Genomic DNA, 23,185 nt, shown 5'->3' with positions numbered 1-23,185 from the left:
TACAAATTAGAGCATGTTTCCCACATAGTCCACCCCATTTTAGGCTACCAGGATAGTTGGCTTAACCGCTGTTTTTAATTAGGAGGGTATGCTGGTTTGCGGTGTAAGTTCATGCACATGTGAGCTGTCAATTTCTAGCCTTGAAACTAGACATTTTGCATTTGGAGTCTATTGCTGATGTCTGACAACAAAGAAGTGTCAATGCAAGTCCAGATGGCCATCATGAAGCAGACTAATCAGAATAAAGCCAAAACATAAGGTGTGTCAAAATCAAATATTTGTTGAGAAGAAAGCAAGCACTTGTGAGCTCAGCAATTGCAAACAACCTGGTAGGCCAAAGGAAACTTGATGCCCAAATAATGATCAACATAATGACGACTAGACTAAGACAAAAGTACAGAAACCACTGGGAACTAAAGTTGGCTGCAGTACAGGCCAGGCAGAACATCACCAGGAACTTCAGGCAATAAATCCATGCAATGGATATGTGCCCAAACACTAAACATGACTACTTCATTATGAATAATGTTAATCTGTCCAACTACTTTTCATATCCTAAAATGGTGAGTGTATGAACAAAGCGCGCTGACAATCTAAAGTCTAAAACCCCAGCATTAAAACCCCATTGTTCCAGTCTCATTTCAAATACAAAGTATTTGAATACAGAGAGAAAATATGTACAGATTGAAACCCCTGCTACAGCAACACACCTGTACCATAAGCAGCAAGTGCTGGACCATTCCTAGAAAAAAATGTATAAAAATCTTCACTTGTATCTCAAGCAGCCCATTTAAGAAATGGTTCCTATTTCCTCACAGGCCAATCAGCGTTCAAGTGGCAGGTGAGACGCCAAATCAGTGGGTTCCGTGGTTGAGGTACCACCACTTCATTTCAACACAGAAAAGCAGCACAAGGAATAGAAATCTGGAAACACGGGCCAGTTTCTTCAACAGACAGTACAACACAGAACCCCTCCTGATACATTTTGAGCTCTGAGAAACCGAGCTCTGAGAAGTGGCATCCCAGTACAGCAGAGCCCTCTTCATCTGCCAATGAGTCACCAATCCAGACTCTAACGGTGTAGAAAATAAAGCGGCCGACCCTTCCCTTGAGGCTGCCATGGTGAAAACAAGAACATTAATTGCGATTAGTTTGTCTCTTCTGTGAGGTGGAGGTGGGACTGTGCTACTTTCCCGGAAGCCCAGACTTCATTAGTCTAAAGAGGCTCAATGGGTTTAGAGCTGAATTAGTTATTTCCTGTGCTAGTCTGGGTCTCACCTTGTCGGACTGCCTGCAGATCTGGTCACGGTAACAGCACAGTAGGCGTAGTATGAGATAACAGCTACAGAAAATAATGTTTACCCAAAGTAGTGAAATAGCTACATCATTTTAACTTGAATTCAGCACCAATTGTTATCAACACATGGTTCATATCTGATTTATCCCAAACACTGCCACCAATGAAGAACTTTTGATTATATTAATTCAATAGAAGATTGAGTCCATTGACTGACTGTGCTCCTGCTAAGCAACTGACACTTAATCCTGTTTCGGCACTTGGCCTAGCCTTGATCTGAGGACCTCTGCTGCATATTGCCTAGTGACTGTCTCAAAAGCCCATGGGTAGATGGACAGTTAAGTCTGAGGACTATGTTTCACACATCTCCATGTGCTACATTCACCACTCAAACATAGTAAACAGTGACCCCAGCTCAACCGTTCATCAGGGTCATGGCACAACCGTAATGCTGCCTGTTCATCAGATATTCATCAGGGTCACGGTACGTCTGAGAACGAAATCATGCTCCCTGCTTAGCGAGTTGGAATTCCTCTCGATTTGGCACTCTTGAGCAGAGCGAACACAGACATTTAAGTCTGAGGAGTACATTTCACACATTTTCATGTGCTACACCTCCCTCCAGCATGCCTGGTTTTAAAATAAAATAAACCCACTTTCTTCTCTTTCTTGACTTGGGTTAACCTCAGACTTTATATCCATTCATATTGTGGATTATTCAGCCTCTGTGGATTTAGGCAACGGAAGCTGCTACACTCAAACACTGTTGTGGAAACTGTCAGGAAAATTTGAAATGGTGAAAATTGCAAAAATCTGTGAAAATGTATGTCGGCTACGCCCTAATCGGCTGAGACTTTGAGGTGTCTGAGAGCACAGGCATCCTGTCCTTATCCACGCCCTGCCAGAGGTTCCAGCAGGAAACTTCATAAGGAGATCCTTCAGAGGGGGATCCGTGGAGACACCAACCCCCGAAAGGAAGTGAGTGAATAACTGAGCTGCACTCATTCTGGATCAAACTAGTTTGGTTTGCCTGTGTTTCTTGGCCAGCTAAACCTCTACAGAGTTCCTCAAAAGGTTCACTGTGCTAACATGCTAAAGGCAGACAGGCATGCCGGGGGGACTGGTTTTGGGTCAACGTTATGAGTATCCTTGATAAAATTATTCAAGCAACCTCAGAAGAAAAGTTCATTACTACAGATACACAAAGCCTCAGTGAAATGATTTTACAGTTAATGATCTTCAAAAGGAGTGTTTAAAGTCATAAGACTTTCGAGACTGCGTTAGCCTATTAGATACAAAATGGTTTATGCATCGAGACTCCATCATACGGTAACATTTTCATTTTAGGTATTTACAGGCGCCCTTATCCAGAGCAATACATCAGTGATGACATATTCAGTAAGTACCAGACAATACTTTACATTTCAGCTGTTAACTGTTCTAAAAAGATTTGTGTACATTATTCTGTCGCATTCACTGCACTTTATCACTCTGAGATAATGAAACAGTTTGGGAGAAGCAGCCATTTAAAGACAACCTATTCCCATGTCATTTAACCCAGATTAGTACTAAGGATAAACCTCAACGTGTATGGACCATGGCTGCGGCACTGCACATCCCAAACAAACGGACAGCCAGGGGATTAGACCCGACCCTCCATTATCCGTACCTCTGAGGTTTAGTGGGTCAAGAGAGCCAACAGAAGGGGCCCATTTCAGCTGGATTTGGCTGCTGTGATCCCACTCCCACTGGCACACTCAGCCCAGGGGATGAGGCTGCACTGCAGTTCATAATAATCTGGTTAAAGCAGCTCCAATATGCGGCTCCTCTTCTGTATCTGTCGGCCCCTGACATCTCAACTGACATGGAGGCGCCTGTCCATGCCCAACACGCTGTACACAATAGTCCTGCATCTGAAACCCAGGAAAGGTCACAACACACAGGGGTGCCACAACACCACCTTGAGTAGGGAGAAGCAAGCTTTGCCATAAGACACCATGACCTTCGTATGTTGCATTCATACCTACGATTTGAGCGGGACATCTATAAGCACATTACTTGCGTTGAGAAATCCTGTTTCTGTTGCGATGTGTAGAGGAACAGATTCTACACGGGAACAAAACAACACTTCGTCATGTTTTCTCTAACAACAGCGTTCTGGAGCCTTGTTCCCGGCACTGTTTTCACAGACACATTCATTCTCATATTGTCTCCTGCTTGGACTAATACAGTATGTCCACCATACTGGGGTTGTATAACTAAATTAATGGATCTATTTACTGTAGATGGTGAATAGAGCGATCAAAAGAATGAGCATGAAGCAAAGTGATAGATTAAAGGAGAATGCCTTAAGAAAAAGGTGACACATTTGCCAATTAATTTGAATGAAGGCACCATAAGACATTCTCTCCATCCTTCTTCTCCTCCTCTCTCACTTACTCTACCACACAGCCGTTTGCCATGGCAATTAATAGATACTATTAAGAAAGGCTTGGCCACTAATTGCAAAGAAAATAGCTTTTCTTCCGAAAGGCACAGGGAGAATTCACCTGACATCTGCCACCACTGTCTGGGAACTTGCAATGCCTTTAATTGTTTTTTTTCTCCTGTGGCAAGGGAACTGAAGCAGAACTGTCTTGGTATTTTATTCCCAGCATCCATATTCTAAAATATCTATACCACATAGACCCAGCCTGATATGCATATAGATGGTCATATTTAGAAAATGTGAAAATGCAACTAACAGTTGCAAATATGCACATTTCTAATATTTTTATAATTCAAAATATAGCTTTCTTTCTGATGGCTAAGGGGAAATGCATTTTTGCAAAATACTCATGGGGACCATGGCACTCGTAAATCATGTGCACTGAACTGAAACCGAGCATTTCTATTCTGGTCCCTTTTTTACTGACACAGGTGTTTACATTTCAGAATACTTGATTTGCTAGCAGTACAATACAAATACAACTTCTTAACACTCAGAATGTGCGATGGGATTGGCTTCTTGACGAAAAAATAAAGGGAGGAAATAAGTAAATACATTATCGATACATCTAAAAAGCTTCTGAGGTTCAGTTAACTGAAAGTGTTTACAGAGCTAACAACCAGATCGGCTACAGATTGTTCTATAAAATATACATGCATGAGAATAATGTATAGAAAAACCAGGTGCCTGAAATGCAAAGGTGTCACTCGAACATTCCATAAACCTGGTGGAGAAAAGCTAATGTCTCTGTGGATGTTTAGGAACAGCTAATGTAGAGACTAGAAGATCTAGCCCAAGCAGGGCCACAGCAAAGCCACCGTTACAACCACAGGCCCTAGGTCTGACAGAAAGGTCTTGCAGGTTTTGGAAGTGGTGAGAAGGTCAAATCAGGAGAGGAGCACAACGACAAATTGGCAACACAGAAGCCGATTAGTCAGCCACTTGCTGCTCTTTACATTATTTATCTGCTTAGCAGATGCCCTGATCCACCGGGAGATGGATGGATTTACATATCATATCACAACAGGATATTTACACAAACAATTTGGGCAAGGTGTCCTTCATCAAGGATAGAGCACCAATGTCCCATGTGTAGCCTTTACCCTTCATGAAGCTATCCTTCACTAAAGCCCTGTTCTCAATCCCATTGATGAAATGAAAGACAAACGTACTACTGTATTGCTGCCCCACTTGGTTGTTGATTACAATGACAAAGAATAAACAGAGCAGTGAAAAGGATAGTGCTGTATCCATGAAAACCATTTGACTATTTGATTTGCCATGGTAGCAACGGGCCCTTGCGTCTATTTGAGAGCTAAAGCAGATATATGTCTTGTGACTAATGGAAGGTTAGCAGGAGATGCAGGATCCTGGCAGCTATCTATTCACTGCAAACAATGCAAATGATTACTCTTGGTAATAAAGTGTAAAGCAGGAAATATCTGAATTAATACAATCCGCAATAAATATGCACATCAAAATTAGAGGGTCCATCCACTGAATTAAAGGACAATTTAATATTTTTTCAACTAAATCTGTATTTTTATACAGACCATATATAAACTTCCTAAAGCTTATTCTACAATGCCAAGGCAAAGATAAAACATGAACATATCGTTTTAAACAATAATGCTCTCACTAGTGAATGATTCATGTATCGAGTGTCTATAGGCTCTGTGCACAAGCGTATATGGACGAACTTCCGCTTTAGCCAGATGTCGGCAAATCATTTTCCGGTTTACTTAAGGCGATCACCCGCCTCGCCCAAAATTTTAGTTTTTAGTAGATGTCTCCAAGACCTGCCTAAAATAAGCATTAGTGATGTCCATCGAATTGTTGATGCCTGGTCCCCTGCTCCAACAAACAAGCGGAACAAGGGATTCAAACTCTACGTATCGAGTTATCTGCACAACTACGAGGGTAAGTAGTTTACTGTGGTGTGCCGGTCGGCAATCGGCTAAGCTAGTTAGCGACGTGTTCCTTTATAGTGTAGTATTAGGCAGGACAATAGAACACATAAAAATTCACCCTAGCCTAAAAAACGGCAAAAGAACGCTGGCTGAGCTGGAACGCTAGCGCGTCCCCATAGCAAGTGAATTGAAACAAACCTTCGTTCAGCCTCTTCAACCTGAATGAAGTTTAAAATTCCAGTCTCAAAAAAGCACCAAAACAGGTCTCCTCTTTTATTTTACTACTGTAACCTCCTTTCACAACTAAACAGAAAAATAACAACTGGCATAGGAAATAAACATCTGGTCCTATATGGTATTAATTGCGCTTAAACCTGCATTACGTGGAAGTATATAAAAAGGATAATGGTCACTCGGCACAGGCAGCAGACTCTTTAACGCAGTAGGCATGGCGTCAGCCTCATATCTCTAGGCTGTGAATTTTATCCTTATAGGGGGCGCTTGGCTTTTACTGCATTTTGTTGTACTGTACTTGTACTTGTTCAATGTACAAGTACATACACATGTTGATAGCTACGTGCCTCAACTGTTGCAGGTGCCAAAGGGGGATTCAATTCAAAAAGGTAGACTACAATAAACACAAAATATATCCTTTTCAACAACATTGTGTTTTCTCATTGTTTGTATAATTAAACTGAAATTATCCAGTGTGCAAACTTCTATGGTTAGCTATGCCCAGCTAATTTAGCAAATGTTAAATGTTAGCCAAGTAATTCAGCAAATGTTAGCCAGCAATGATGAAGGCATATAGTAATTTTGCTAACTAGTAGCGTTAGTGCTACTGTAGCTAGCTAGCTCTAACTGGCTACAGCTGAACATGCTTGGGCAAAATGTGAAACTTTCACATCTCCTGCAGTTAATCGAAATACTCTGCTGTGTTGACATATAGCTATATTAAGTTTTTAACCACCAAAAACAGGGATAATGGTTCGATTTTAGACTGTAGTAACAGATTTGGCCAATGATGTTAGCACTGGGGAAATGGAGAATTTACATACATATTATCAAAGTTTCAAAGCTGCATTTGATGTCCTGAATTAGACTATACATTGGTTATTGTGACATATAGGATTAATAATTACAAGGCTAGGCACAGATATGTATGTTTTGTGCTAGGCCAAAGTGTGAGTATAGTGCTCGTGTGCATCATACAATATATGGCTCACAACAGGCAGAACTAATACTAGGTATTCTGGGTGTTTTTTTATATTAGTGACATGCATTACACAGGCTGTAGTAATACACCTGAAACTTATAGATGAAGTCATTACCTCACCAAATCATAGGGTGTATACCATGTAATAGTCAAAGTAAATGTAGATCGATGCAAATAGTATTGGGGTGTGATTAATTTTAGTATTTGCACTCAGGTAGTTGGCTAAGGACACATGGGTACAAATTGTCTGCCATCATATAGATACATGGGCTATTTTCACCAAGGTGCACATATTGTTGGCTATGGACACCTGGGTGCAAATTGCATTCTTGGCTATGGGCACCTGGGTGCAAATAGCCTTGTTGTCTATGGACAGCTGGCTGCAAATAGCATCTGTCTTAATGTACTCAGATGCTGAACACATGCAATTATGACAATATGAACATTAACTTCCAGGTTTGGAAATAAACTCCTTATTCCAGCACAAAACTACTCTACGCCACGCCCAAGGACGAAAGTGACTCCTCTGCAAGGAGTCTCAACCTGAATACCTCCAAGATTTCTAGAATGCAAAAACTATCTAAATCTTCTGATTGGTCTGAAAAACTGTGTTACAGTTGATTGGTCCCAGATTCTGATGGATGACATTTTGATTTGGTTTGAGATGAGCCAAATACTGATCCAATTTGCTTTGCTAAAGAAAATGTTGATGCCATGCCTGTAAGATGTTTCAGACTAAAATATGATGTTGCAATGAAAGATTGCAATCTGAGTTGTCAGGCAAGCAAATAACTATGTTGAGATACAGCATCTTTAAATGTGCTTCCATTAGTCCAATTTGAGGTGAGACATTTAAAAGAAAAAGTGACATATTAAGATTTTTATTATCATTATCATAGATTTCACTGCAATTATAACAGTACAAAATATTGTCCATATCGTCTGATATACCACAGCTCTGTATAGTGCAAATGGTATATAAAGATGTTTTACAATCTTCTATTACTTTAGGACAGTATGGTATTAGACACATTTACACATCAATGAATATTAAAGAGGAAAAACACTTGACGAGCCACATCAAACAGTTCTCAGCTTTAAAATTACTGATAGTAAGCAACAGTACATCCATAAACTTACAAAGATTCTGCCTATTATTTTTTCTAAGTTTTCTTTTAAAGCTGGGCCGGGAGTGGGGAGTCTGTTCCCTGAAAGTAATTTCACAGCACAGGCACTGGTGACATTTCAGGTGTGAGGGGGATGAGCTATGAATTATAGAGGGAGTGTTGAAATTGGTGAGTATTGCTTTGTGAGAGGAGCTTTGATCATTAAAGCAGTCTATGTAGGTTCAGCCATTTCCTTCACCGGGACAACTCACTTTACTTCTCCGATTATTAGCAAAAACATAAACGTTTGTGCTATGCCTACACATGTTGAACACTCCCTAGAGAGTTAAAAAATGTCCTCCCCTTTTGATGTTTCTTTATTGCAATTTAAATGTATATTAATGTACAATATGGTGAGGTGTTACAGGCACAAGTTCCTCTCTGATCCCAGCAGACCCAGCACAGCAGTTGTTTTCATTATGATTTGTAGAAACTCAAACTGCTTTTGAGGGAACACAGTTACTTTGGAGGAAGGTGACTTCACCTAATAAAATCCCCCCTTTTTTACTACTTGAATACAGATCTCAGAAACTATGGAATACTGCCAACAAATTCAAATACATTTTCAAACATTTCAGAAAGCAAAGTTGGATGCTTAGCAAAATGGACACTTTCAAACTCAAATCCCCCTGAGAGCAAATGTTCTTCAAACACACAAACTGACCTTTGTCTTCTCTAGATTATTATTGTCCTGTTGACAATCTTTATTATTACTTCAATGAAAAAAAACGAATTACATTGGCAGAAGTTGAAATAAGAAGTCAGTTTTTGGATATTTAGGTTCCTTTCAACACTTACAATAAAATATGTTACTGTTAGCATTCTCCGTAACACTTGAAATGTCTGTTGCTTTAACTATGTTATGTTAGTTATTTTATTCTGTAACTGCAATGGGAGTTTAATGTAAGGCTAAGGTGATACCATGTCTTCTCTGTGTAGGCCAGGGGTTTGGAAGGCAGCTAACTTTAGCTGACGGTCGACTTTTGTCTGATAAAATAATTATTTGGACAGTGCAAATCGATCACTACCAAAATGTATTTGATAATGTAATTGGGATGTACTATTATGGTTAAGTACAGTCACATGATGTCTCTTATTTTATTAGTTTGAATACCCACTCCCCATAAACATACTATAAATGTTGTGTTGATGTTTTAGGTGGCCAAAATTATTAATTTCTGTTGACCCATTTGCCGACCCTTACATTAAGATACATACAGTAATAAAATATTAATTGGTTCTCAAAAACCTGCATTTTAATGTAACTGAAAATAGTTGTCTTCTATAAGTGATTAACCAGTATCACAATTGACTCATTTTTTAATCAATGACTATTTTTAAATAAAACACGTTTTCAGCACATTTTCAGTACAGATCAAGATCCCAGTCTTCATGAGATTGATGCTGTGGCTGGTTGGGGAACCCTCTGTGGCTCATTAGAGCTGTTCTGGAAAGTGCCAGGGAACACATGACATACCCAGGTTCCACAGACTGACTGCAGCCATTTGTGGGCACAATTCTCTCCCTGTGCACACAGTTTAGTGAAAGGTCAGGCTGCATTAGTGGCGTGTGTAAACACACCATGGCCGAAAGGACAAGCTGTTCACCGGAACGGTGCTTAAGGAAGGCCGAGGCTACCTAGTTGCCAATAAGATCATATTTCAGAGATGGAGGTGTTATACCAATTGCAAAATGGCACTGTCTTCCCCTGAAGCTGCCTTTTAACACAATGAGGGAACCCATGGTCAATACTGACAAGCAAATAATGTTAAACATTCAAAAATAGACACTGATTGAAGAGCAACCAATCAGGGTCTATTGGTTGTTATTACTGCATTGAAACAGGAGGTATCCAGGAGGTTACTGCTTTGTAATAGGCGGTGCGTGCCTCCCAGCCACGTGATGGCTCAAACATTATTACAATCTAAAATTCATGTTTGTTTGTTTCTGTCATTTTGACAGTTTGAGATGTCTTGCCGTTACGCTGTACCTGTGAAATAATGAAGTCACGTCAGTTAACACAACGAACATTAACAGCTACAGCTTCTGAAAGCCACTAGACATCTGAGACACCTGAGGTAGTTATTTAAGTGGTTTACACAGTTGTCTGGACATTAGCCCCCGGGTCTGCATTTCTGTCAGGTAAATTGACGATTTAAAGCGGAGCACCAGAGGCAGATTACATCCACACCACTACATCAACCAGGTCCAGAAACAGATGGTCTCAGTCAAACCCCAGACCCGTGTTGCCATAGCTTGTTTTGTTTCTTTAAAGAGACAGTCACATGTTCTTGCAAATCCTACAAATCACATTGCGTGGATAATCTGTGTACGGTACGCAGTGACTAGATCTATTAAGACCGTTCCAATCAGAATGAACAGTGGAAAACATTCAAGGATGTTACTCTTACCTGAACAGATTAATTTCATCAACATGTACTCCCCTCCACAGTCCTTCTTATAGTAACATTTCAACCAGTTAATGAGGCAGGTGCCGAACTTGAGCTCCTCTCCTCTGCACAGAAGGGCGATGTCCTCATCTGGAAGGGCAAGCAGAAGGGAGGGAGATTGTGTGAAACAGAGAGAGAGAGGGAGAGGGAGAGAGAACAGAGAGGATGGTGATGTGAGTGACAGGCATGCTGTTGTTTATAAAGCCCCAGGCCGATGTATGTGTGTGTGTGTGGTGTGTAGAGAAGACCACCCACACTGGCCCATGTTCCCCAGCCTCTCTTGTACATGACCACATGTTCTGAACGTTCCGATCACTGCAAGGACCCCTTCCACGTACGTCAGTAATATGTTCTGACTGGTTACTGGACTGGAATGATAAGGACAAAATCAGCTTCTGTTTGGTTGGTTATCTTGAAATGTTCCATAGACGTTTGGTTTCTTGTTAGAAGAAATCAGGATGTAAATATGCAAATGGTTTAGCCAATCTGTTATATGTGTCCTTTTATATTGTTTTGTTTTGTTTGTATTCATATGAGGTGTATAATATCAAGAACTTGCATTTGCACGCAGTAAGAATAATGACTGTACTTCCTGCCATCACAAAGCCATGCCATGGTGAATTTGTTCATAAACCAGAGTTTTTAACATTACGCTAAACTGAGGTGCAAAGTGAACTTTAAGATGCATTCCGGGGCATTTGCGAAAAACAAACTATTATGTGAAACCTTGCATCTCAGGCTAGATGTGTAATGTTGTTTATATGTGAATAATCCATGAGTAGAATCACCATAAGAAGTTAGTTCACTATGACATTCATGGTTTGATGACATGGGGCAAGTATCGGCACATGATGTAGTGCACCATTTATGGGGACCAGTTTTGGCTCCACAGTGCAAAGTTTATTACCAGTGGACAAAATTCCTAGAATGCATCTTTAAGTTATGCTGCACCGCCTAGGCAGCAGCCAAAATATGTTAGATTTCAACCTCGGTTCCCAGGCCATGAGCAGACACCAAGCCTGTATTATGCATTAGACACGCCATACATTGATATACCCACATCCATGAACGATACGGCTTGTGTCTTACTTGTTTCAAAAGCCATGGTTAAGTGCTGCACTGTGAATTGGGGCGTCATGTAAAACACAGAGAAAACTCACAGGCTTGGGAGTAGTTCCTGCCAACTTCAGTTGCATTTGAGGCGCCACAGATGAGGAGAGAGTGCAACGCTAGAGCTTGGGAGGACCAGGGGAGGAGTGAAGCAGAGAGATAGGAAGCATTAATCTCATTTTGTAGTCCTGTCAGCTGTGTTTTATGGTGACTGGGTTGGGCTGACTCTGACATCACGCCATGCCTTCGTGGCATGTTTGCCCAGGCCTGATGAGGCTAATGCGTAGCCATGGATTGGCTTGGCATTTCAGGTCCAAGGGAATGTGGGACTAAGCCAGGCAGTAACAACATACGCATCGTGGCTTTGGTCACCAGGCTGCCACGACTAATACTGTCAGAGACAGAACGAAAGTGGAGTTTCTACAGGGCAGAGAGTAAGACAGCCATTCTAGTTATCTTGCAACATCAAGGCATAAACTATGTGATGAAGTGCCAGAGTTATTGACAAACTAAAATGGGAAAATCAAGATAAGACCTTGTTATCGCCCACAGAAAATCCATAGCTCTAAATTAATTTACTTTGCTCATGGAACTTTTTCATTTAATAAAGGTAGAAATTCAGCTGATTAGTTGGGCAACAAACCAGGTATCAGACAGTTTACAGATACTCAGATCAATATGTTGTTAAAAAGAACACAGAGGAGTATGGGAATGAGGACAATTAATGAAATTGCTATATATTCTCAGGAAAATTATGTAACCTGATCAGTGGGTGAACCTCAACCTCTACAACTATAGTGCATCAAAACAGAAGCTTTTATTTCACAAAATCTGATTTAAACTGCCCCCACCTTAACAAATACATTTTAAATGCAGATAATCCCTTTAAATGGGACAAGTATAGTATCAGGCAGAGCAGTTTCAATGCCATATCGATTCTGAGGATGCTTGGAAGAGAATTATAATGTTCTTAGATGCTCCTAACTCTCCTAAGAGGCAGGTGCACAGCACTTGGTGCCTGTACCGTTCTCATCAATCTTGGGCTAGCCCTGTGTGACAGGCTGGCCTCTTTTGGGTCAGTCATCATTCATAATATTCCTTGGACAAAAATCTAAGTCATGACGTAATATCATGAAATATTATTGACTACCAATTAGTAAGTAATTTCACTTTGTTGGAAACAGTTAATGAAAAACCATACATGGTGCCCCTATGTAACAAACTCAGCGAAGAAAACATTTAAAGGGGAGGTCCTGAGTTTGAACAAAATTACAAAGCGCACACCTTGCCACTGATTTAGTCAAGAGCTGAGGGATATGGCATCAGTATGAATTCAGGAACTGACCAACAATTATATCAAGATGATAGCTTTAACCATACTATGAGGAGTGTTGTTTAATTTTTTCACATTTAGGCTCACATTGTTTTCAAACGATATTGAGGCCTTTCTTATTTAATAAAAAAAATATACGTCCGTTGCAGAACAAAAAAATTATACATCTGATGAGGCATTTACAAGTAATGCTGATCAATAATAAATGGGCATATCGTTAATTTAAAAACCAATGTATTCAGCAACTGCAGATTGCCCCTTCAAAGGTGTCAAAACAACATGGCTAAAAAGCTACAGCTCAAGCTGAAATAGAGTACGCTGATCATAGGTCGTTACTGTAAACCTAAATTCAACAGCTTATCAGACAAGGACGGAGTGGTATATAGCCACAGTACGTACCTACCGACAGGTATAACAATATCCCCATGCGATGCAGGTGTCTTCTTTCCTTCGATTTCGAACAGTCTAGCCAAAGGCAGCAGAAATACTGTTTATCTAACTCAAAGAAAACATCGTGGTTAAAAGGGTTGCGTTATCTTACGGTGACACATAAATACCTTCGAATAATTCCCCTCAAATGCGCGTGCCGTCGACGGAAGACACGGCCCACCTTCCCAAAATTGCAAGTATATCACTCATTAAACTCCTGTTAATACAGTAGATACGAGAACATACTCGAGTTATTCTAATATGTCCTAAGTCGACATCGAGAATGTAAATCAAAATGCCATCAAAAGCTCAGAAATCAAACACTCGGCAGCAAGAAACATCTTCTATCCCGCCGTGGCAGCGAACGGGGTAGGTCGTTTGCACCACTTGTACGGCATATTATTATGCCATGATATTTCATTTAGATGACAGGAGGGCAGCGGCAGTCATGTGCCGAGCCTGGCATTAGTTTACACATTTCCTTATAGTAGTTTGATGGATACTACATCCCAGACCACCGGTAATATAAAATTATAAATTCACAGAATGTACGAGCGCTAAAATGGTCTGTGTAATCTCGCTTTAAGTTAACAGTATTTTTTGTTTTCGGGTTACAGCACACGAAAGCTATCAGCCCGTGCTGTAAAATTTCATCTGACTCACACTGAACGCATTTTAACTTTTATCCACTTTATTTCACGGTTGATTCATTTATTACTTAATAAGATCTTCAAAAATGAGTCTTCACGTGAGTTTTAACCAATTAGATGCATTTCTATTCAGAATGTACTGATTGTCATTTAATATAATAGCCTATAATGTTTTTAGGCTACACTGAAGTGTTGCTAGCAAAAATACACTCTATAGACCATTTATGAATAAAGTAGAATTCATGAAGTTGATGTAGGTTACCACATATTTCTTAATTAGAGTGTTAGCTACCCCTACTGGTGATATGCCAAAAAGGCTTGTGGAGTGCTAATTTTTTTATTGATAATCAAAACCTCAGTCATGGCAGATATTGTGAGTTATAATACATTGTTGCACATCATTTCTGTAAGCTGAAGGATTCTGTAATTCCAAACATCATAAGGACATGGTATTCAAAACCATAATTGATAGCATATGGATTTTTAAATGAATGAAGTGTGAATGAGTCATGCCTGCTCAGAAACATGTTTAATCAATATCTACAGGGGCCTGTCAAAGCTTCAGTAAATTCTGTTTGGATCAATAACCTCAGTGACAAACTGTTGTTTTCCTCCATGGTTGTAATATAAGAGTTTAAACACATTCAAAGCAGCAGGTTCAGCAAAGGGTCAACTACATTGTCGCCATTTGTATAGTTTGGTGGAAGTAAACCTGATAATCTCTATCCTCCTTGTGTTATGATATATTCAGAGGCTTTGAGAAAAGAAAAGAAAGAAAAACCAGACAATATTACTATTCTGCCAATCTAGTCTAGCTTTCATTTACAGTTCAGCCTGGTGATATAGTATCAATGCAAAAAGGTGATTGTCCAAAGGATTTAATTACATTTACATAACGTGTAGGTCATTGGATAAGCAAATATCCTTAATACAAGCCAGTCCACTAGACTGAATAAACCACAATGCCAAGAACAGCCGGAAACGGGCATGTCACGCATTGACCTGAAGGACAACTAGGGAGCTAGCCATTGTCAGAGCCATTGAAGTGATCCATGATTTCTGTAGCCTTGTTCTTGTCCAACTCATCGGTTTCCTAGCAGACCAATCGGAATGATCAAAAGACTTACATTCTACAACATGTCATCCAAATGTAATATTAATACATGAAATATCCTACTTGTGACAATAATAATTCATGTCATCATTTTCATTTAATTTGAAAATTTTTAATGGAATGCCGGAAATAAGATATTATGTGCCATTTTCCCGTACGCATACTTAACCTAGTCCAGCAAAAAACATTTAAAGATACATGGCCACTGGTTGTAAAAGTGGCGCTGTGGAGCCAAAACAGGTGCCCAAAAGTTGTGTACTATGTAATGTATGTCATGTATGTCATGTACGTGACCCATAACATCAACAGACCACTTATAAACTTGGAATGTCATAGCTAAGTGAGGTATGATAGTGGTTCTACTTATGGTGTATGCACAAGTAATCAGCATATTACACATCCAGCCCAAAATGGGAGGTTTAAAAAAGGTTGTTTTTTGCTAAAGTTGCAGAAACTTGTTTGTGTGATCTGTTATTGATTCATTTATCCAATTGTCTGTTGCAGAAAAACTTATGGATACCATTTTGATGTTTCAGCATGAAGTTTGAAGGAAGATTCTATTAAATGTAATACAATTAGCATTAGTTCAGTGACAAAGTATTTAGGTATTCCAGACCTGCTTGTGAAATTACCTCTTACTTCCTTTATAATGGAAACAGACAGTGTCCATAGTTCCTCTGACTCGGGGGAACTAGATAAATGGTCTCAATGCTAAAATAAACTATACACCCCTCACATTTTTGCAAATATTTGATTATATCTTTTCATGTGACAACACTGAAGAAATAACATTTTGCTACAATGTAAAGTAGTGAGTGTACAGTTTGTATAACACTGTAAAATTGACGTCCCCTCAAAATAACTCAACATACAACCAATAATGTCTAAACTGCTGGCAACAAAAGTGATTACACCCCTACGTGAAAATGTCCAAATTGGGCCCAATTTTCCATTTTCCCTCCCCGGTGTCATGTGACTCGTTAGTGTTACAAAGTCTCAGGTGTGAATGGGGAGCAGGTGTGTTACATTTTGTGTTATCGCTCCCACACTCCCTCATACTGGTCACTGGAAGTTCAACGTGGTACCTCATGGCAAAGAACTTTCTGAGGAGCTGAAAAAAAGAATTGTTGCTCTACTAAAGATGGCCTAGGCTATAAGAAGATTGCCAAGACCCTGAAACTGAGCTGCGGCACGGTAGCCAAGACCATAACGCGGTTTAACAGGACAGGTTCCAATCAGAACAGGCCTTGCCATGGTCGACCAAAGAAGTTGAGTGCACCTGCTCAGCGTCATAACAAGAGGTTGTCTTTGGGAAATAGATGTATGAGTGCTGCCAGCATTGCTGCAGAGGTTGAAGGGGTGGGGGGTCAGCCTGTCAGTGCTCAGACCATACGCCGCACACTGCATCAAATTGGTCTGCAATGCTGTCGTCCCAGAAGGAAGCCTCTTCTAAAGATGATGCACAAGAAAGCGCGCAAATAGTTTGGTTAAGACAAGCAGACTAAGGACATGGATTACTGGAACCATGTCCTTTGGTCTGATGAGACCAAGATAAACTTATTTGGTTCAGATGGTTTCAAGCGTGTGTTGCGGCAACCAGGTGAGGAGTACAAAGACAAGTGTGTCTTGCCTACAGTCAAGCATTGTGGTGGGAGTGTCATGGTCTGGGGCTGCATGAGTGCTGCCAGCACTGGGGAGCTACAGTTCATTAAGGGAACCATGAATGCCAACATGTACTCTGACATACTGAAGCAGAGCATGATCCCCACCCTTCGGAGACCGGGCTGCAGGGCAGTATTCAAAGATGACAACGACCCCAAAACACACCTCCAAGAGGACCACTGCCTTGCTAAAGAAACTGGGGGTAAAGGTGATGGACTGGCTAAGCATGTCTCCAGACCTAAACCTTATTGAGCATCTGTGGGGCATCCTCAGATGGAAGGTGGAGGAGCGCAAGGTCTCTAACATCCACCAGCAAGTGATGTCGTCATGGAGTGGAAGAGGACTTCATTGGTAACCTGTGAAGCTCTGGTGAGCTCCATGCCCAAGAGGGTTAAGGCAGTGCTGGAAAATAATGGTGGCCACACAAAATATTGACACTTTGGGCCCAAGTTGGACATTTTCACTTAGGGGTGTACTCACTTTTTTGGTGCCAGTGGTTTAGACATTAATGGCTGTGTGTTGTGTTATTTTGAGGGGGCAGCAAATGTATGCTTTTATACAAGCTGTACACTCACTACTTTACATTGTAGCAAAGTGTCGTTTCTTCAGTGTTGTCACATGAAAAGATATAATCAAATATTTACAAAAATGTGAGAGGTGTACTCACTTTTGTGAGATACTGTGTACCTGTAACGTTTTATTTTTATGATATCCATTATGTGTAAGCAACCTTTAGTGAAGCTGGCATGCAATCAGTGACAGACAAGTTGGAATCCTTATAGATTCCATTTAATCACAGATAATAATGAGGAAACTATACTCAGGGGCATTACACAATGGCAAACAACAGAGCATATCCCATATGCCGCAAAACACTGTTGTCATTTTAGGAGTATAACAACTTCCTGTTTACACCTAAGAAGTGTTGTGAATGTTAGAAAGCTTGGAAGGATCTCAAATTTCCTGTTCATCAGTATGTTCATTCTGTGGATCATGTTGATCCTGTTTTGCTGTGTGCAAGGGAAGTGGAATTTTGATTGCGTCCACTTTATCATGAATAACAGAGGCGAATAGGATCATGTGTGATGACATTTCCTTGAAAGTACAGACATATTTTTCTGGCTTATTGTTGGTGCTTTCAGATTTCAATCATTGTTGTTGTCCATAGTTGTCTACTTTTGGCTTACCACTCAAACATGCCCAGTTTGTTAGAGAGTTCCATTTGTGTTTGGCACACAAATGGTAGGCTATGCTGTGACATCCACACAGTAATAGGTTATTTCACTACAACAGCACTCAGTTTTCTTTTTATGTCGTTTGGTGTCTCTTTGGTGGTCTGGTGCATGACAAAGTGGGTGGAGCTATTTTCTTCATGGTTGCCCATATCCGGGGTTGTCTTCGGACAGGGCCACAGTTTGGAACGAGCAGCCTGGTTGTCCATGACCTTGCCTGCCTGGTTGTGAAGCTGATCTGGATTCTGCCTAAACATTATATGCAGTAGTAATGGTGTGGCCTTAAAAGATTATGTACTCTTAATCCAACACAGCCAGAAGAAGACTAGTCACTCCTCAGAGTCTACCTCCTCTCTAAATTTCTTCCTAGGTTTCTGACCTGATGAGAGCATTTTCCTTGCCTATTTCTTGTTGTTGCTTGCTCTTTGGCTTCCGTATAAGCACTTTGTGACAATGTTAAAAGAACTTCACAAAAAACATTTGATTAAATTTGATGTTGGAACATAGCCTACTGTAGTTTCAGGTAATTTATAAGGCAGCATTAATTGGAAATCAGACGTATTGTGATTAAAATTTGCTAGTGAGATACCCAATACGCAGACCAGATTGGCCCCAACAAGATAAACAAATAATTAACCTGAGTAGGATATCTCCTTTCTGATAATAAGTAGCTTACCAGTTTGCCCCTTTTAATCTCTTCCTGGATTGTCTTCAGACATCAGCTTGACTTGTTTAGTTGGATGTCACAGTTTGGACCAGCTTTAATTAACGCTAATACATTCTAACAGAGTTAGGATCAATAGGGCTATTGTTCTGTCTCCAATATTTGATTATGACCTTGCTTAATTCCAGCTGCTACTTACCAAGATGTGCAGTTTCTTATTGCACCACTTGCTCAGCCATTCTTGAACCACCATGCATGGAGATCACCTTTCCCAGTCAACAGCCCCAGTTTGCAGAAGCCCAACCTGCCACAAGGAGTTGCTGGAGCGCAACAAGGCAAGGCAGTCCTGTTCGGCATCCACCCCGCCTAGCGTAAATTCTCCCCGCCCTCTCCCTTATGCATTATCCTGCTGAAAGAGGCCACTGCCATCAGGGAATACCATTGCCATGAAGGGGTGTTCCTGGTCTTCAACAATGTTTAGGTAGGTGGCATGGGTCAAGTTGATGTCCACACAAATGCCCAAACCCAGGGTTTCCCAACAAAACATTGCCCAGAGCATAATTTTTGTCCTTCCTTGGACCACTGTCAGTAAGTACTCACCACTGCTGACCGGGAGGACCCCACAAAAGCCTTGATGTTTCAAAGATGCTCTGACCCAGTCATCCCGCCATAACAATTTGGCCCTTGTCAAAGTCACTCAGTTCTTTACTCCTGCCCATTTCTCCTGCATCCGACATGTTGACAATGGGAACTGATTGTTCGCTCTCCATCTAATCTCCCCAGACCTTGACATGTGACTTTAGAGATTGCCTTGGTAGGTGACTGTATGTAGGTCACTGTGGATGTTAAAACTGCAACAGGCTGACAGGCAGGCAGGCAAACAGGATGGCAGTAAACAGTGATCAGGGAATTGTAAGGTGGTGACTGGGGTCTAAAGTGGGCCTGCTCGTCAGTCTCTACAAGTCCTGTTTGTTCTGCCCCACTGCAGCATCTAGGTCAAACAACTGTAAATATTTTAGCCTGTTAAACAACTAGTGGCTGCGAAGTTTCCCTGCTCATCACTGAAAGGACACCTTCACCCAAACATTCCATTCCAAAGAAAGGTGTACTATGTGCATTTTGAATGTTATTATGTAAAAGATGAAATGATTTTGGAGAGTGGAAAAGTAATGTGCATTGAAATATACAGTAGGCTACCGTACGGGGGAAGAAGGAGATGGGTTTCTATGCTGGAAATACTAATAGTACATTATATTTGTTTTGTTATTAGTAGGGGCACTCCGAGGAGCTGTGATGTTAATGTTTTTCCTCAGAATTTGGTGAATTCCAATGTGTGGACAATTTTGGAAGAGCGGAAGATCAAGATGTGTTTTCCGTAGTATATATCAGCAAATAGTTTTGCTTATTATCCAAAGTATTTCCAGAGCCTACATGCTTGGAACTTATGCTTAAAGCAACTACCAACCACCACCACTGATATTGCAGTCTCCCAGTCTACCATAATGACTTGCTGGTGCTCTATAAGGCAAGGCCACTTTCTCTGATACCAACCCCAGCTGCAGACCTGTGCTGAGATAATTTGCACTTCTCTGTTGGCTAAATCACTTACATAGGACCATTTTTATGTAAGATGTCCTTTAGTGTTTTGAAAGGCATCCCCCAAATAATTTTTTATTTTATAATTCTGCATAGAAAGGCCCAAGGTCATTGTCGAAATGCTGCAACCAGGATTTGAACTCCTGTCAAGAATGATGGTGTACTACATAGCTATGACTTCACCACTGTGCTATTTGGTAGCCCTCTATGTAAGTAATCACGTTATAGAGACAATATGTTATAATATGTTTAATAACATGAACTCCAGTTTAATACAAGAAAACGTGAATTACAATTAGTAAAGAACTGAATGATCTATATAAAAAAATATGCAATTATTCACAAAGCTCTGCAAAATAACTTCAACTGTACACGCCTCAGTCGGTTATTGGCTATGAAACTATAGACCAATGAGGGCCTTCAAAACATCACAGAGGTCAAATCCACCGAGGGAATAGTCTATGCAGATCAAAAGCTAAAAGCTCTTTTTACTCATTAATTGTACTCATCTCAGATTGAACAGGATGACAATGATTGCACCAAGTTTCTTAATAATTTACGAGTCAGACATCTCCATAATTCTGTTGCATCACAATTAGATGCTCCCATCCCCTTGGTTGAGGTTATTAAAGAGCCAATACTAAACATGCATATTTGAAAATCACCAGGCTTTAGAAGGAATACCCCCAGGGTTATTGATGGCTTTTTACCCCCAGTTCTCTGTTGAAATGCACATTTCTGAGAGATTAAACACAGGAAATATTTTACTTTAACTAAAGAAAAATAGAAATTACAATACACCAATAATTGCCCACTATCACTGTTAAATTCAGATGGTAAATTATATGGAAAATTAACTATATGTTAAATGACACATCAGGTTCAAAAGGCTTGATAATAATCTGGCCTTTGACAACATCCACAGTGTCTTACATGTTGTTGATGCAGCTTCAGATCAATCAATCAATCAAATGTTTTTATAAAGCCCTTTTTACATCAGCAGCTGTCACAAAGTGCTTTTACTAAACACCCGGCCTTAAACCCCAAGGAGCAAACAACAGTAGTGTTGAATTTCAGTGGCTAGGAAAAACGCCCTAAGAAGGCCAAAATTTGGAAGAAACCTAGAGAGGACACAGACTCAGAGGGGTGACCAGTCCTCTTCTGGCTGTGCCGGGTGAACATAATACAAATTGTAATAATTAATAAAAGTATGTGGGCTGAGTCCAGAGTCTATTTAAACTTAGTCCAGGTCGGAAGCATGACCAGATGGACAAGGACAGGGACAACACGGGGAGGGGGAGGTGTCAGCACAGTGGCAGATGTGAAACACTCTGCTGCTGTTCTCTCACTTGATTCTGAAAAGGCTTTTCCATCACGTAGTGTTGCCATTCTTTTGGATATCAGTCAAGCGTGTGGGATTTGGGGATTGTTTATTCAATATGATCAAAGTGCTGTATTCCAAGACACCCCCCTTGGTTCTTACTGGGAAACTGCTCACAACTCCAATAATCATATCTTACTTTATGATGATATTTAAAGTTTAAAACAATCCTCCTTTTCACTATATTTAACAACTTCAGTTCAGTTATAACAGTTGTTGATCAATATTTCTGTTGATTGAAGTGATAAGAAATACCTCTCTGTCCCCTAACAGCCCAGTTTTAAGTCATTTTAAATATCAAGATATTGATGCGTATCAGTCCTAACAAAAGTTATTTTCTATTAATAAACAGAAATAATCCTTCAAAGATGATTTCAAAGATTACATTTTAACTCATTTCAAAACATGCATTTCCTTTATTTAGAAGAACATAAAAATTTGCAAAATTAACAGTTATGACTCCTCTACAACTGCTACATGGATGGAATGTGTACTTTAGGGGGACAGACATTTTTTGGACGCCCCAAACCTCCCAAATCATACTAAAACAAAATGGCCTTTATGCTGTGGCCATTGTGTATGTGGTTGATCCCTAATTATCTAGTTACCTGGCGCCCTCTAGAGGAGAACATAGTACATAGAACAGGCTCAAACAGCGGGTGTATTCTAGCATTTCAATTGTTAAAAGCCAAACTCTAATTTTGCCACATCCTTATGCAAATGCTTAGAATATGAGGCTTAATGGGGAGCCTTTCCTATACGGTCGTCCCTTCATGAATTGTTTAAATATCACATTCTCTTGGGATGAACTTCTTCCATTTATGATCTCCCCAGAGGTAAACAACATAAACATCTTCCCTATGTAAAACAAACTTTCCCCTCTGATGTAAAAACTCAAAGCAAACATAACATTTTGAAGAATAACCCTATATACATACCTAAGCCCTTTTATGAAATTATCAACCAATTCATTTTGGATTATAAAACACAGGATTTGTTAAAAGAACCCCTGTATACACAAGGTGGACGGAGAATTGGCTCTCCAAAATGTTATACCACACCGCTAACATCAGTGCTGTCACATTTTGCATGCATTGGGGAGGGACGATTACAAGTGTTTCTTTGTGTTAAGTCTGTTTGATTTTGGTTTGGTTCATGAAGGTCTGTTTCTGTCTCCTCTCTTTGTATTTTTTACCTTAACTAAATCATAACAGACATGTTATACTTTCTGTCAATCGCCTGATCAACTTTTTACTTTGTGTTCTATGAAAAACATTTTTCATTGAAACACTGAAACAGATGGTGGGTTGTTGTGTACACTGTAGATGTGTGCATGTGGACTACATTCACTGAGCTCATGTATCTGAGCTGCATGCCTGAGGGGGAACTTGAGAAAGAGAAACATGTTTCCCAGAGTTCTGAAATTTTAAAGTAATATTGAGTAAGACTTTAGTTTCATTAATCTATTTCATCCAGATATGTTTGAT

General features: G+C 40.2%; 1 protein-coding gene across 1 annotated transcript in view; it reads right to left on the bottom strand.

Moving 5' to 3' along the window:
- The window catches only part of bean1 (brain expressed, associated with NEDD4, 1), a 62,029-nt gene extending 48,482 nt beyond the window's left edge, over positions 1-13,547 (bottom strand). The window contains exons 1-4 of the mRNA XM_020052058.2: positions 13,528-13,547; positions 13,374-13,435; positions 11,688-11,762; positions 10,489-10,617 (exon numbers count right to left, since the gene is read on the bottom strand). Of these exons, the coding sequence (XP_019907617.1) occupies positions 10,489-10,513 (25 nt within the window). The 5' untranslated portion in view covers positions 10,514-10,617; positions 11,688-11,762; positions 13,374-13,435; positions 13,528-13,547. The remainder of the gene's footprint in view (positions 1-10,488; positions 10,618-11,687; positions 11,763-13,373; positions 13,436-13,527) is intronic.
- Between the last annotated feature and the right edge of the window lie 9,638 nt (positions 13,548-23,185).

Source organism: Esox lucius, chromosome 2 (genome assembly GCF_011004845.1).
Source record: "Esox lucius isolate fEsoLuc1 chromosome 2, fEsoLuc1.pri, whole genome shotgun sequence".
NCBI lineage: Eukaryota > Metazoa > Chordata > Actinopteri > Esociformes > Esocidae > Esox > Esox lucius.
Note: the sequence above shows the minus strand (reverse complement) of the source record. Positions and strands in the feature narration are given on the sequence as shown.